The sequence below is a fragment of the Pelodiscus sinensis genome, chromosome 14 (genome assembly GCF_052426305.1).
Source record: "Pelodiscus sinensis isolate ZL-2025 chromosome 14, ASM5242630v1, whole genome shotgun sequence".
Taxonomy (NCBI): Eukaryota; Metazoa; Chordata; order Testudines; family Trionychidae; genus Pelodiscus; species Pelodiscus sinensis.
The window spans coordinates 30427141-30442889 of NC_143065.1; the positions used below are offsets into that span (position 1 = coordinate 30427141).

At 42.8% G+C, this 15749-nt stretch overlaps 1 protein-coding gene across 2 annotated transcripts in view; it reads right to left on the minus strand.

Moving 5' to 3' along the window:
- Positions 1-487: 487 nt before the first annotated feature.
- The window catches only part of ABHD2 (abhydrolase domain containing 2, acylglycerol lipase), a 77575-nt gene continuing 62313 nt past the window's right edge, over positions 488-15749 (minus strand). For both annotated transcript variants that reach the window (XM_075897067.2, XM_075897068.2), the window contains 5 exons: positions 14824-14916; positions 11986-12096; positions 10240-10309; positions 8572-8656; positions 488-7974 (listed from right to left, as the gene is read on the minus strand). In XM_075897067.2, coding sequence (XP_075753182.2) covers positions 7778-7974; positions 8572-8656; positions 10240-10309; positions 11986-12096; positions 14824-14916 — 556 coding nt within the window. In that variant the 3' untranslated portion in view covers positions 488-7777. The remainder of the gene's footprint in view (positions 7975-8571; positions 8657-10239; positions 10310-11985; positions 12097-14823; positions 14917-15749) is intronic.

Sequence of the window (15749 nt, forward strand, 5' to 3'; positions counted from 1 at the left end):
CCCGCCACTGTCCCACCATCGGTCTGAAGCACACAAAATCTACTAGCCTGGGCTCCCCTAGACTCTGGTGTGCAAGGGGAATGCGGGGAGTGACTTTCTCTTTCTTGGTCAGGGGGTCAAATCAGTGAGGGTTTGTTTTTGTTTGTCTCTCACTTGTGTGTGGCCCCCACTGATTTTTCTGTGGGTCAGCAGCCCCCAACCCAAAAAAGGCTCCCCACCCCTGCTCTAAGAGGTCACAGGATTCTGCCTTACTCTAAGGCACTTGGCTCCCACTCTTCATATCTCATAGCCCTTATTGAGCTATGGCTACCATCTCTGAACAAGATGCAATATACGCCCCAGTCAGAAAAGCCCTTAGCTTTGCGCTGTTTCATGGTTGAATGTTATTGGTGCTTGGGGTCTCCCAGAGAAAAGGAAAATTAATTCAGGAAAAATGAAACCATTAATAAAGACCAGCTTTTACATACACAGCTACCACACACACACCTAAACTCAGTGAGTCCTTTATTTTTTTAAGTAAAGAAATTCAATTGAATTAAAGATAACAAAATTACATTGTTTTGCAATGACCTTCGTTAACATTACTCAGAATAAAGAACAAAACAAATTAACAAGAAAAATAAATCAAGGACACATTTTATAGCTTTTTAAAAGGTAAACGTCACCAGATATAGAAAAATTGCATTGCTAGTTGCAAATCTTCTTCCCAGGAGCTGGCAGCTCCTGAAAATCTGACTCTGAATCTGGCAGCTGGGGGCAGCTCTCAGCATACCATCACAACCTTTTCTGGGCAACATTTAAAGTTAAAAGGATCACGAATGTGGAAATAATGATTCCAGATATTCTATTTGGAAGCAAAATTTCTCATAATTTTTTAATTTCAGTTGAATAGCAAGAGTTCAAAGACACCAAAAAAAGTTACACTCAACCCACTCCACTAAGGCAGCTGCATTGGCAGAAATCAAAGAGGGCACAGTTACAGATCTGGCTTCCTGAGGTGTCAGGATACCCTCCCTTCCCCTTCCCTCTGCTTGGGGGCATCTGGGAAAGAGGGAAAGAGCTTTTCTTGAAAAATTGTGCTTACTTAATTAAGAGAAATGCAGGTTTGTTGCAAACTAACATCTGGGACTAGAGACAATTGCTGAACAGTTGTGAAAAATCAACTGTTTTGGAGAACATCACCTGAACTAAATAGTCATTTTTTAACTAAATCTGGCCTATCAGCCATACTTCTTAGGACTCCCAATTGGCAGCTACCACCAGAAGTTATAGTACTCTGGTAGAACATGCTTTTACTGATCACTCTGATATGATGTCCTACCTCCTCTGATCATAGCCATGTTCTCTGCATGACAAGACAGATGCATTGCAATATGCTTGCCAGTCACACAAAAATAACAGGCTGCATACGCCCCTACTTATGCAGCCAATTATGGGACTCAGACCTGAATGCTCCCCAAAAGGGTTAGAGCTAAACAGGCTGCTAGAAGTTGGTGAGAAAATAAGCCTACACACAGAGGAAGCAGGGCTGAACTCTTCTTGCAGCCATTGGATCTGTTTGGTAAAGGTTGTCTCCTCTTGCAGCCCCCATGCGGACAATGCTGCCCTTTAATACAGTGATTGTGCCCTTGGATTTAACCAGCAAACAAATGTTTTAAGGATACAAATATTTAAATGAAGTACAGTACCCAGATGATTAACGGATAATTTGATCTCTGTCACTGCACCTCAGCCAAATCATCAGAGTTAGGAGAAAACAAGTCCAGATGGAAACAGAGAGGACACAGCAGCAGGATCATGTCTTGCAAAAAAGGGGGCCTGGAGCACTGCAAGGCACTTCTCTGTAAGCTGCTTGGTGCACCCTAATTTCTGTTCTGAACAGCCTTTTGAAAACAGTGTACTCACACCAAGAGCAATTTGCTTTCTGCCTAGATTTGGACTCTTGCAGTAAACATTGCTGTTCTGAGTCACTATGGCTACTGCACGCTACCCAAACATACACAACTGCCAATGGAAGGGCACATGGTGTCTGACTCAAAACAAGCAATGGACACACACAGCCTTCTGAATGGCTTGCATCACAGCTGTCCATACACCGCCTACTAACACAAGCCTGGGTCCTTTTCTAGGTTCCTTGTAAAGAAGTTTTACAACCATCAATAAATCCCAGAGAGGCACAACATTTCCAGGAAGCTCCTTGCATTGCTGCCCAGAGAGCAGTGTCACTACTTTTGGCAATAAATCCCCCAAATGCACTCGATGTATTGGATAAAGAGACAGACCACACCTCTTGCTGTACACTATTTGGCCACCAAGCTAGTGAACTGAGGAAGTTAGCTCATTAGAACATGGGATCTTTTGGATTTTGCAAAGGAAACATGTTCATGTTTTGGTCAATAACTATGAGTCAGTCCTTACATTTCTATAGGCAGGAGAAGTCAGATGTATAATTATCTCCTGCTTATATAGTTATAATTTTAAGCCATAAGGACATACACTATAGCTCATTTTAAGCTGCCCAAACCCAAAGTCCTTTCCTAGCTCAGCACACACCCATCTTTCAGTGACATTTCACCCACAGCCAGGCTGCTTTTAGCTTTGATGCCAGAAGCCAAAAAGTCAGGTGTTTGCTTTCTGTAGATCACAGCAACAAGCAGAACCGCGGATATATATTACTGAAAGCTGCCACTGTCTTGATGTGGAGAAGGAAGCGAGAGAAATGAAGGGAAAGGCACTAGGTTTCTAAAGGGCTGTGGACTACATTCTTCAACAGAACTGGGATGGACGAAGAAAAAGTAGCTTGGCTGAAGTCAAGTGCCATGGATTTCAGTACTCTATGTTATAACTTAGTGCTCACAATTTGAGACAAATACTTCTTGATAAACAAGAATCAATGCCAAGAAGTGCTGAGGAGAAGACTACAGAGAGTTTCAGGTGCCTTCACGGTGCATCTGCAACAGGAAACCCTGTCAAACTCTTCAAAAGGAGAACATTAGAGCATGGCTATTAAAGATTCTGGGAGATCTGAGGTAAAGAATACAAGTTCCTCATGCTCTAAGTCTCAGCACGGCCCACTGTCCCCTGCAAAGTTCAAATGTCTTCAGATACCTGGTAACGGTGGAAGGAAGGCTGGACCATCTAACTGTTCAGGGAGAACTGGATGCAACCTAAGTAGGAGAGTCCCTTTCTGATGTTTGTTTCTAAATGCCAATGATATCCAATGATGAGATACACAAATTTACGATGCTAAGTGCTAGTTAATAGAGCCCTAGTGACATTTATTTCATTTTACCTCTAATTCCTCAATCTGAAACTATCAATTCAGAAAATCCGCTTGTTAGCTTCCATCTCACTCAGCTGATCTAAAGAGAAGAGCTGCATTGTTCCATGTGCATGATCAGGCTATTTCAGGAAGTATTCAGAGGTTTACACTTTGAATACTTGCTATAACTAATGTGGGAGGTTTTTTTGAACATTTTAGGAGGCTCTTGTGGAAAAAATTCTCTCTGCTGGCCTGGAATGCACATACATGACTTTCACCTCTAAAGGAAAGAGCACAAAACTGAACTAGGTCATATGCTATTAGCATGATGGTCTCAATTTGGTCCCTGGTATGCATATGCCCACATCACATTACAACTGCTAGCATAGTGCATGGGAGACTGTAAGTTAGGACTGATATTTAGTGGCAGACCCTTTTTTAAACGTGTGCACTGTCCACTCCAGCTGTAGGGTTTAATACAAGAAGTCCCCTCTCCAGAAACCTTAATATAGTAATATGTAGTGAAGCAGATTTTTAGCCAGAGGGGAGGCAGAAGAAATGAGCTACCAGATATGGTTTCCAGTAAGTCAAGGAAGCTCTTAAAAGTTTACACCACTTGGCCCCGGCCTATGCATTCAAAGACACGCTAAGTCACCCCGAGGAGGAGTTTTTATTAAACCTTTCTAGCTACAAAAATCTTGTTGGGTGAACTTAAGTCTCAAAACTCAAATGAGAACCTTAACATGCATAGCAAAAGCCTTAAATAACTCCTTCCCTTTTCTCCCAAAACTAGATAAGCCAACTTTCACAACTGCTAGCATTAATCCAAACACAAACACAACTGCTTCAAGTGCATTAGAGAACAGACAGCTCACCTGAAGATGCAAGAACTATTGTAGCAAGAATACCAAGACTCAAGTCTACTTCCATTTCTCATCCCCCCCACCTCCCCGCTGAAGCAACCACTCCAGATGTCTGGGATGCTAAGTGCTCCTGAAGTCTAAGACTTAGGTGAGTGCATCTGTATTTGGATAGTGAGGGTAAGTGCATGTTATGGAAATCTATACAAGCAGCAAGACAGAGAAGAGTTTTTGCCTGTTGCTACCTCTGAGGAGGAACAGATGCTGGTAATTTCCTTAAGTCTTCAAGATCTTCTAGCACCTAGTCTAGCCATGAAACAGGCTTTACTTTCTACAGAGATATGCTCTCTCTCCTGGAATGACTGCAGGAAGGATCAGCTCACTAAGAAAGAGGCAGTGACAGAGTTCACCTGCAAACAGTGGTGAAAGAAAACTGGAATTTTCCTCATGAAAGGATTCTCCAATAGCAGAATCTCTGCTTGCCTGCCCAATTTGACTGGACAAGCAGGAACTCTCATTGGTTTAGGAATTCCCCCAGCAGCTCTTCTCATTGAAGGAGGAGTTACATTTAGTATTCAGCAAGAATGGAAGTCACTGACTGCCTGGTCACCTGCCATAGTTAGTTACACTAAACTGTATCTCTGTGTTTGAAGAGACAAAGACATCACCATTTTTCTCCATGCCCTAAGAAACAGGAGACCAAATGCCATCACAAACAGCATGGAGCAAAGCCTTTTCAAGTCAAAGCCTCCCTTGCTGCATCCATAGAGATAGAGCTCCTCTTGGGGCAGATTCTTAACACTAAATGTATACTACCGCAAACTCTGGGCTCAGCAGCTAAAGATCTGAACACCCAAAGCAAGCTCCTCCAAAACAACAATCCCTTTTATTTCCGTTGGAAAATGGTTACAAGTTACCACCACGGAAGGAAGCCTTCTTCATTTACTTTTTGAGAACTGACGTTCTGCAAGCAAGGGCAATGCAATGAGTTTACAGGAAAGTTTTGAAGAGTTGCAAAACTGGGCTTAGTTTAGTATTGCTGTAAACCCAGCTATACTGTAGAGGGAAGTTCATAATTATTTTATTAGAGAAAACAACTCAAGTTCTCAAGCAACTATTTGGGAAACGGCAAAAACATTTTGTGCTTCAAATACATCAAGAAATATCCAAATGTCTGTGTTCTGCCTGCTTTTTGAAGCTTCAACAGTTTGATGAGTGCTAAGGAGGACTTCTGTTCTCTTAGAACCATCTGTAGTGACTACTCCTCCTATTTGCAGCTATGCAGGGTTTGGAGGAATGAATGCACACAGTGATCTGCAGAGGGAATTCTTTACTGTGGGAAGGGCAGTCTGGTCTCTTGCATAGCTGGTGTTCTATGAACAACAACTACAGAGCTGGCTAAGTTCAAATCCATTGTATATTAGATCCACATTTCCACACATTGATATCATGTATCTATGTCAATGGGTATAAATAACAGGGGCTTATATTCAACTTCTTAAAAAGTGACTGATATTCTAAGTTATGTCCCATGAATTATTTATACCAACAGCTACTGAAACTAGGACACGTTCAAAATCTGAATGCCCAGTATGATTATTCTGCTGATTTGTGGATTAGTTATGGACAAGAGGATAAGCACAAAGAGACACAAACACCATCCGAAGATGCCCTTAACTGATGCCCTGAAACATCCTTGAAACCAGCCACAAGAGTGCCCAAATCTTGCTGTGGCTTTGCATGATCATTTCTTCTACTTCTAGAACAAGAGCAGAACCTGAACTCTAACCACAACAATGCACAGGGTAACCACAGTTTGTTTAAAACAGGCCAAGGCAGCTGGCCTAAGGCAAACTGAAGGAGTTAGTTTCCTGATATGATAATACACCTTTGCTACAGTACTTAATTATTGCTTTGTTAAACAAAAATCTCTCCAATCTACTGAAGTTCAGAGACCATGTGGCCCAAGCAGCTTATTCCACTAGTATTACAGGACTGAAATTCAGCAGGGTGTTTTATCCTTAAGCTTCAACTAAAGTGCCTAGAACACAAAACCAAGGCTAAAGCAATAAAGTGCTAATTGGTGAGAGCAGCATGACAGGAACGCAGATGATGAAGTAAATGGATGATGAAAGGAATCACAAAGATGGAATAATGAGATGAGGATACCGAAGGATTGAAAGTAAAGCAAAGTTTGACCACAAAGTTCCACTGTCTAGACAGATTGTTTCTATTTTTAAATTAAGATCTTTGATTGTCATGGGGGAGTTCTTCTTCTAGGGTGTTTATCTTAAAAGAGCCCTTTGGGCCACAGTATAGTATCAGTTCCTACTTGAAGAAAGTATGCAAGTGACTTTCAAATTACCACACTTCATCTTGTGCATTAACTGAAGTTGATGCTGGACATTCTGGGTGGGGAAAGGGTGTTAAAGCCAGGAGGATACAAATGCCCAGCTGGACATAGACAGGCTCACCAGATCCTAATAACTGTGAGGACAGTCATACAGAGAAACATTTTAGCTATGCAGGGCTAGAGACATTCAGTTCCCATCAACTACAAGGCAAGTCATATGGCTGAAAAACAAAACCATTCATTGCTCTGAAAGTTTAGGGGAAAGATTTTGGAACATTCTACCCTGGCACATACAAAAGGAGAGAAGAAGCAAGAACTGATATTGATGATCTCCCCCCACAGACACTCCTTAAGAAAGGGTGTATTCATTCTCTGAAATATTTTCAAACAAAATGGATATACCCCACTGATTGACAATCAGCTGTTTCAATGCATTAACCAGAACCCGTTTCAAAAAGGCCTGGATTAAAACACAAAAATACAGTGATAAAATAAAACTTTTTACATTAAAAAAGGCAAGTGTCACAAGAAGGCTATCTGTTTTGTCTTGGTGTGAGAGTGTTTATATAGCAGGAAATCCAATGAATGACCAACATGTAACTCATCTATATGCAGAGGGTCATCAGAAAAATGCAGGGGTAGCAGAATATGCTGCCACCCTTGCAAGAGCTAAAGCTCTGACAAGTTGCTCTGTGTTTCCTAACCCATCTGCATCCTGCTATGGGCACTGCCGGAAAAGGCAAGAGGGCTTTATGAGATGTGCAAGGCTGAAGGTCTACTTGTCACTCAAAAGTTTCACTCTTTTTGTAAGCCACATATCAGTGGACTCCAGACTGAACTGCTGGTGTCTATGGATTGATTCAGGGTTCTCCCTAGTGTCAGGAGAGATATGACCAGAGGGGGAAATGAAGCTCCCAGCACAACTCATCCACAGCTAAACAAATTCTGTTAACTCAGTGAAGAGTCCTGACCAGTGGAAGAATAACCTGAAGGTCAGCAGTACTGGGACTTTCTACTTCCTCACAGTATGAGAATCCTGCAGCAAGCCCTAACCAGCAAACAAAAGCAGCAAGCTAGTTCTTCAAATGCAGCAGTGTACTGCAAACCCATAAGGAGACACAAAGATCCACAATGCCAGTTATTCCTCTGTTGTATCTCCATTTCAGAAGGAAACATTGTGGCCAAACCCCAGTCCCAGGATGTCACAAAGAGGATGGAAACCTGAAAAAGCAGGTGAGGGAACTCAAGAGTTCCAGAAGAGGGAAATATAGTGAAACAAATCCAAGTGGGTCTTTGGGGCAGTTACTCCTGCCCAGATGCCGATTGCTCTGTATCTGAGCACTGAGACTTATTCCTCTCCCACTGGCAGATGGCATTGGTGTACTGTACCACAAGCTTATCCATCCACGTGAGAGGTTCAGGAAATAGTACAGCTCCCTCAAAAAAGCCCAGATGGCCTCCATGAAGTGGTAGCACAAACATGACGTTCTCCCGTTTCTCTGCAAGGTTAAAAGAGGAAAAGAACATAAGATTTCAGAAGTCAACTGCAGAGGTTAAACAGCAGAGTTCCGCATCATCCTAGATAATGGTACCAACGGTGATGTTTAAGGGCAGGAGTGGGCAGTAAGTGGCCAGCAGGTTGGATGCAGTTCTCTGTTTACCTGAGCCTCCACAGGTATGGCTGCTCACAACTCCCATTGGCCATGGTTCACCATTCCTGGTAACGCCATTTGCCATTCCCAGACAATGGGAGCTGTGAGAAGTGGTGGGCCAGCCTGCAATGCTTCCCACAGCTCCCATTGGTTCGGAACAACAAACTGTAGCCAACAGGAGCTGCGAGCAGCCATACCTGCAGATACATAGTTAAAGTGTCTGGCAGCCCACCAGGGACTAACCTGGACTGTATTCATTAGATCCTACCAAAATACAATTTGGAACCTTCTCAGTGAATGGTGGTTCTTAGAGATTACACAGTACACATTCACCAGATTATGGTAGTCTGCAGTCAAGTCAAGCAAACCTTGCAACGCTTTGTAATTCATAATGTGATGAAGAGGGAAAAACAATAGTCTATTTTGATAATGCATTCAACTCACCTGACAGAGCTCTTGGGATTGATAAGAGACTGTCATGTACCAGAGGGTCATCAGCAGCATTAACCAGCATGAGAGGAACATAGATCTGCACCATGAAAGGAGATGGATAGAAACAGAGAACCAGTGAGTTATAGATTCGTGGTTTCAACTCAAATCTTGTAACAGCAAAAGGAATCTACTCACAACCTGCCTAAGACACCACAACTGAGTGCCATGTCTTGTGATGGCCCTACACGTGCAGCAACATCAATAAAGTAATAACATACACAAACAAAACCATGCCTGTGGACTGTCACTGCTGGGATGCTCTGCAGCATATGATATGGTTCAGCTGAACTGCTGAAAGGGCAAACTGGGTATGACAGGTAATCACCAGTAACAGACAGATCCAGACAGTGACAATAGATAGTTTCTTTATAACTGGTACCCACGAGGTACCCAGTGTGGTCAATACTTGAGAGCATTTGCATTCAGCTTTTGAAAGGAAGAATCTAAGCTATCGCTGCTAGGCAGAGGGTCAAACATATGTTTGTCTCTGGCTTCTGAAGGGGGCATGCAGCACCTAAGAAGAATGCACTGCTGAAACCAGACATGGGATAATCATAAACTGGCAGAGATGGAATAATAGTAAAACTTCAATTATGCTTGTCTGGGCAAGAAATGTGAAGAACATCATTTTGTTAGGCTCCCTCCAAACGCTGACGAGAACTGCTTATGCATGCCAGAGAGCCATGCAGCCCAAACACAGACTTTGATTAGGGGCTGACGGCAGAGGATCAGATGTCAGCCATGACCATGACAGGATTCTGTCGCCATAAAAAAATTGCCAAACTGAGTGCCTTCCTCCGACACTCTGGGTAATTATTGTTCTGCCTAAGGGACAGAAGTTGGACTGCAACATGCTCTTTGTATCAGATTACTGAATCAACCTCACCCAAGTCTTGAAGCTGAAGTAATTAAGTAATCATCAAGGGCTAGTTGATAGGACTTAGTCTTACTCCACGCATTCAGTGCAACAGGAGAGACTTACTTTTGGATATTTAAAACCCTAATGCTTTACTGAGCTTTGGTAACCTATTCACCTCTATATCATTTGGCCCAGCGATACTTATGGGGGATAACTAGTACATTTCCAAGCATTGCCTCTGCAGTCCTGAATCTCTGCAATATCTGATCATCTGACCTGAGAGGCGGTGTTCTATGCCTCTTTCCAAAGTGCAACCATTTATTTAGAATGTTTCTGGAATTGTATAGATCAGAATGATACTTGTTTGATATCTTTAAAAGAGCATAACTGTACCACCAATACATAGCTCTGCAGTGAGGGTCTCAGAATTTGGTTTCATTTAATATAAGTTGAAGGCCTGAATGTGAGATAAAACATTCCTTTTGGTTTGAGGGGACTGTCACTGATGTCCCAGATGAAGATCTGGACTAGGAGTTTCAAATAAGCCTAAAAGAATTGGGCACTGAAGTCAGTGAATGTCAATGGGTTTTGGTGCTTAACTCCCATTCGGTTCCTTAGAACTGCTAGCCCTGACACTTCGTACACATGGAGGAAAAAAGAGACATAACAGCTAGGTACCAGTGGTGCAGAAACCAATGAACATTCCTCTTCATTCCCAAGAGAAAAATAAAACCATAACAACCTCCACAGTGGCAGCTCACCCTGTGTAAGTAATGCAGACAACTCTCCTCTTCATAATACTCTTTCAGGGAACTGTAGCCATGAAACTTCCTGAGAAAGAAAACAAATAACTATAAGGCAAGAACAGTTACTCACAGTACTGACCAATACACATGTTTGATCTAGTCCACTCCACCAGCAAAAACTGCTCAATGTGACCTCTTTCCAGTGCTTTAATTTAGACCATCTGTTCAGGCCCATCGCAGTGTAAAACTCCAATGTCAACAAAGCACAGGAGAAGAAATGTTCCACTCTTATTTGCCAAAGGGGACAATCACAGAGCTCTTCACAAGAGCATGACCAGCAGGGGCAAGCAGCACAGAAACTGCCAGCTAAGTGTGCAGTTCCCCAAAGCACTGTGCAAGTGCAGCACAGTAGCAAGCCAGAGGTATGACAGATGGCAAATTAAACACTAATAACTTCTGTGGAGCAGGATATGGATGAGGAAGCCTAGTCACACCTGAGATCTTTAAAATCATTCTTTCTGGTTATCAGCAATCTTGACAGAGAGGGGACTGGAGAATAATTAAGGCTGGTTGCATTAACAGCCCCCATATGGTAGGCACTCTCAAAACACCTTGCTGGGATCTCATCTTCAGTTAGTTATGAAGCCTGAAGATGTAGTTGCTGAAGCGCCCATTTTAGGATCTGAAACTCACTGCAGTTAAAAGCCTTCTCAAGAAAGTAAACTTCTCAGTTTCCTTGCTAGATTTTTCCCATAATGGTGTCCAATCCAATCCCCCTATCTCCTTCCCACTTCATGAAACCAAGCACCTAAGCTGTGGCCACAGCTGGGGAGACCTGGTCCTTCCCTACCACATTTAAGAAAGAAACGAGGATAGCAGGACTCCAGTGATCTCATTTCCTGCTGGGCACACAGTAGGAATCCCCTTCCCTGGAAGCAGCTTACAAAGCCTAGCTCTCCCCAGGAGCAGAAGGGGGAAACACTTTCAGTCCCTCAGCAGCTTAGCTGGCTAACTTTACCATCTGTTGGCTTGGGTGGTTATTTTGTGGCCATGGTGGTTTTTGGTTTGGGGGGATGCCAGTGCCTGGTCTTAGGGGAGGCTCTGGAAAGGGTGAACATAAGGCCATTGGGAATGCACTGAATTAGTGCTAGAATATTTAAAAAGCAAGGGTTAAACTGGAGAGGCAAGACTTACGAAAAGGCTGATGCTTAATACTGAACAATAAGAGGTGCCTTTAGTGCTTGACTTTATTAATACAGCAAGAATTAAAATAAGCAAACCGTAAGATTTGCTAAAATTAGAAGAGAGAGGTATTAAAGGTAAGGGCCATTTGTGTTATAAATACACAGTTGAAGGTCAGGCAAGGGTTACAATATAATTTGGTAGGAGCCAGCATGAGCCTATCACTTCCCCAAACACTTCATGTCCAAGGCCTAGACACCACTGGTTTCAACTTTCTAGAATCTTTTAGGTGGGGACTATCTTCCCAGATTGTTTATACAATACCCAGAAAAATGGGTCTCCAACCCTGACTGCTGTTTTGGATGCTTGATTTTTGCAAAAAAAGTAGTAGAGGCCTTGTCAAAAGCTGGATCAGAAGTTGGCAAAGATTTGGGGAGGGGAGGGAGGGTTAGTCAACATTTTGACAAAGTTGCTGACTTAGCAAATTTCAGGAGTTTTCTACCCACCTAGCAGCAAGTAATAGGGCAACATCAGTGAGAATTTGAAAAGATGTGCTAAAGAGCATGCTCCCAGTCATACCTCATGATGGTGTCATCGATCTGCATGAGGGACGTTGCTGTGTAGAGTCTGCTCAGGTCTGAGTCTGCTAGGTTGTGGGACTGCTTAACACTATCGCCAAACAAGGCTTGCCTGAAACACAGCAGCAGAAAATAGTTATCACACAAGCAGCAAGGCCCTATCCCGCTCAGAAAAGCTTGCGTCTGCTACTGCTGATAGGAAAACGAGGACTATATCCCCCATCCATGAAGATTTACTTAAGAATGAGCATGGCTTGTTAACTTTGGCCAGCTGCACAGGGAGGTAAGCTGAGACTTTCACAGGCTGCTCTGGGACAAAGATGCTTTTCTGTTGCACTGAAAAACTGCATTTAAAAGACATGTATAGAGGACTTTTCAAAGCATATCCAGGGATTAGAAGTGTTTGGAGCAAAGGCTTTTTCAGTTAAAGGCAATGTCCTTTGGCTTCTTACCAAAGACATGGGTGGCTCCGTTAACAGTGTTAAAGATCATGGGTGTAGTATCTCCTTCTCCATCTGGTACTATTGCCTCATCAGTGTGGAGACAATGTTACTTCATAAAGAGAAAGTGATTTGGGACATTACCTTAACAGAAAGCTATTCACTGTGGACATTGTCCTAGTCAGATATTACACCCAAGAGAGGATATGTTGCTTCACAAGAGCAAAACTCTAGCTAGGAAACATACAGGCCCCAGAACAAAGACTGCAAGCTGTGAATATCAAGAGTCTTGCAGGATTTCCATCCCCTTTAAGAGGCAGCTGTGGGGTGGAGATGGAGTTTGTTTTGGGGACTTGCCTTAGAGCATAAGAGATCCATTATGGAAGCAAAATATTTTGATAACTCAACAAAACCTCCTTTAAGCCTGCCACAAGTTTCTCTTGGTTATGATACTGTGTACCCATTTTCATGGGGAAATTACAGCCCTTCATACATTTTGAGTTTCATCAAGATGTCAAAATATTTGGCTACCTGGAGTGAATTATGTGGATCCCCACACACTGTACCCACAGATAAGAGTTTCCTTCCTTCCAGAAAGATTTTCCACACTGCATGCGACATGATAGCTTCACTTACAAGATTTCAACTCTGCCATTTGGAATGGGCATGAATAAGGTATCTATTTTCATTTTCTCCCATCTCCCAAGTGTCTCTAGGCATCTTAAGCAAAGGAGATACCTACATTTGAAGGCAACATGCAGCAATCAGTATCTAAAAGCAGTTTTGGCTGTGGTAGTGGGCAAGGGGAGGGAAGCAACATGAATTTGAGTGGACAGCCAATAAGAGTTACTCATTCAATCTGACCTATTGCTCATCCATAGTAAAGGCATGGGCGTAAAGCGAGCACATAGGTATCAGCAGTATTTGGGAGCATTCCCTCTAGCTGTGCATTTTTAGGTTTTGAGCCATTTAAAGCAAACTTAACTTTAGACTATTGCGTTTGACAGAACGACACCCCAAAGCCGTGAATCCTTAGCTCCACAACAAGAGCAATTCTGACACTCTGCTTAAGTGTGTGGCAGAGCATAACAGAGAGGTGCTTCCTCACCTCCTTGAGGATAAGAAGGTCTCTGGCTAGAAGGAAAAACACATGCAAAATACACTGCTGATGTCTGCCAAGTCTATAGTAGGGAAGGAAGGCTGTTGGCAAACACACAACAACATTGCGCTTCTCATCTTGCATTTACTCAGTCAATGACCTTCCTTGGAAGGCAGAAATAAGCAGCTGGGCAGGACAAAGAATAAATGAGATGCTGGGCAAGTTTCCCTTTTGTTTGCTAAAATCATCCCATTCTAGGAAGCTGAAGCTTATTCAGATTTCTAGGGATGGATTCTCTCTAATTTCAGTTTACCCTTTGGATAATCCCATATGGATCTACATAATTCAGCACTGCTTTTGCAGGTAAAGCTGGCTAGCCCATCTAAATATTCAAAGTAATGCAAAATGTAAAATAATACTCATTGGAAAAAATAATTCCAACTATACATACAATACAATAATCATAATTTAGCCAAAACTACTCAAGAGAGATCTTGGAGTCATTGTGGATAGTTCTTTGAAAACATTCACTCAGTGTGCAGTGCCAGTCAAAAAAGAAAATAGAATGTTAGGAATCATTAAAAAAGAAAAAGAGACTAAGACAAAAACAATATTTTATTGCCTCTATATAAAACCACGGTACACCCAGATCTTGAATATTGCATACAGATGTGGTCGCCTCATCTCAAAAAAGATAGACTGGCACTGGAAAAGGTTCAGAAAAGAGCAACCAAAATGATTAGGGTTTTGAAACAGGTCCCATAGGAAGGGAGATTAAAAAGACTTTGACTCTTCATCTTAGAAAAGAGGAGACTAAGGGGTGATATTACAGAGGTCTATAAAATCATGACTGGTATGGAAAAAGTGAATAAGGAAAAGTTATTTACTTATTCCCACAATATAAGAACTAAGGGGTCACCAAATGAAATTAATAGGCAGCAGGTTTAAAACAAAAGGAAGTTTTTCTTCACTCAGTGTACAGTCAACCTGTGGAACTCCTTGCCAGAGGATGTGGTAAAAGCTAGGACTTTAACAGGGTTCAAAAAAGAGCTAGATAGATTCATAGAATAGGTCCATCAATGGCTATTAGTCAGGATAGATAAGAATGGTGTCCCTAGCCTCTGTTTATCTGGATATGGTTGACAGGAGAGGGATCACATGAGGATTACCTGTTGTGTTCCCTCCCTCTCGGGCATCTGGTATTGGCCACTGTCAGCAGACAGGATACTGGGCTAGATGGACCATTGGTCTGACCCATTATGGCCTTCTTGTTCTTATAGCAGATGGTTTACTAACGTACCTGTGAGAGAGGATTATTTTCTTCATGTTGTCTGCCATGAGGAAGTTATAAAACCTCCGACACTGATCCCACTGCATGAAGGTTTCCTGTGCCCTAAACACAAGCATAGATCAACAAATCAAAGCAGGTAGCAACTGTGTACATCTAGTTGGAATAGAGTAATAAACCACAGTCTCCAGGACACTATGACAAGGTGTTATGTAAACAGTCTGCAGGCTCTCTCACCAATGATTAAGATAACTGTAGGAATTTGCTTACTTCCTGATGGAAGAGTTTGGCAAACGTCAGAAGAGATGTCTATACAGTCCTCCCTCAGGCAACAGCTAGTAACATATTATAGCAGTGGTGGCCAATCTGCGGCTCGTGGGCTGCATTAGTCCCTTTGGGGTTCCACCTGCGGCCTGCGCACTCTCTCCCTGCCCTCTTGCCCCATGCCTCTTGCATACTGGAGCCCCGCACTTACCCACTCCTCCTTCTCCCTCCCAACACTGTCAGAGTGCCATGAATCTGCTGATTCTCAGCCCTTCAAGCTCTGGAAGGGAGGGGAGGAACAGGGATGGAGAGTAAATTGCTGATTTATAGTGCTCCGCAAGTGCTGGGAGAGAGGGGGAGTAGAATGTAAGTGCAGGACTGCAGTATCTCAGTGCACAAGAAGCATGAGGGAAGGGGACAGAAAGGAAATATGGGGGCTGAACCACAGATGGAACCCCAATGGGCCGCATGGGGCCTGCAGACTGCCCACCACTGGATTTCAAACTTGCGGCCCACTGAGATGGAGGGTCAAGTATGCAGTCCACTCACTAGCCTTGGTTACTCATCACTGTACTGTACCATCACTAAAGTCTCCAGGCAGCTTCAGACATTTACGGGAAGAGGTTTGAAGAGACACTCATCTTAAGTCACACTTGGCATTTAGCCTATCTATC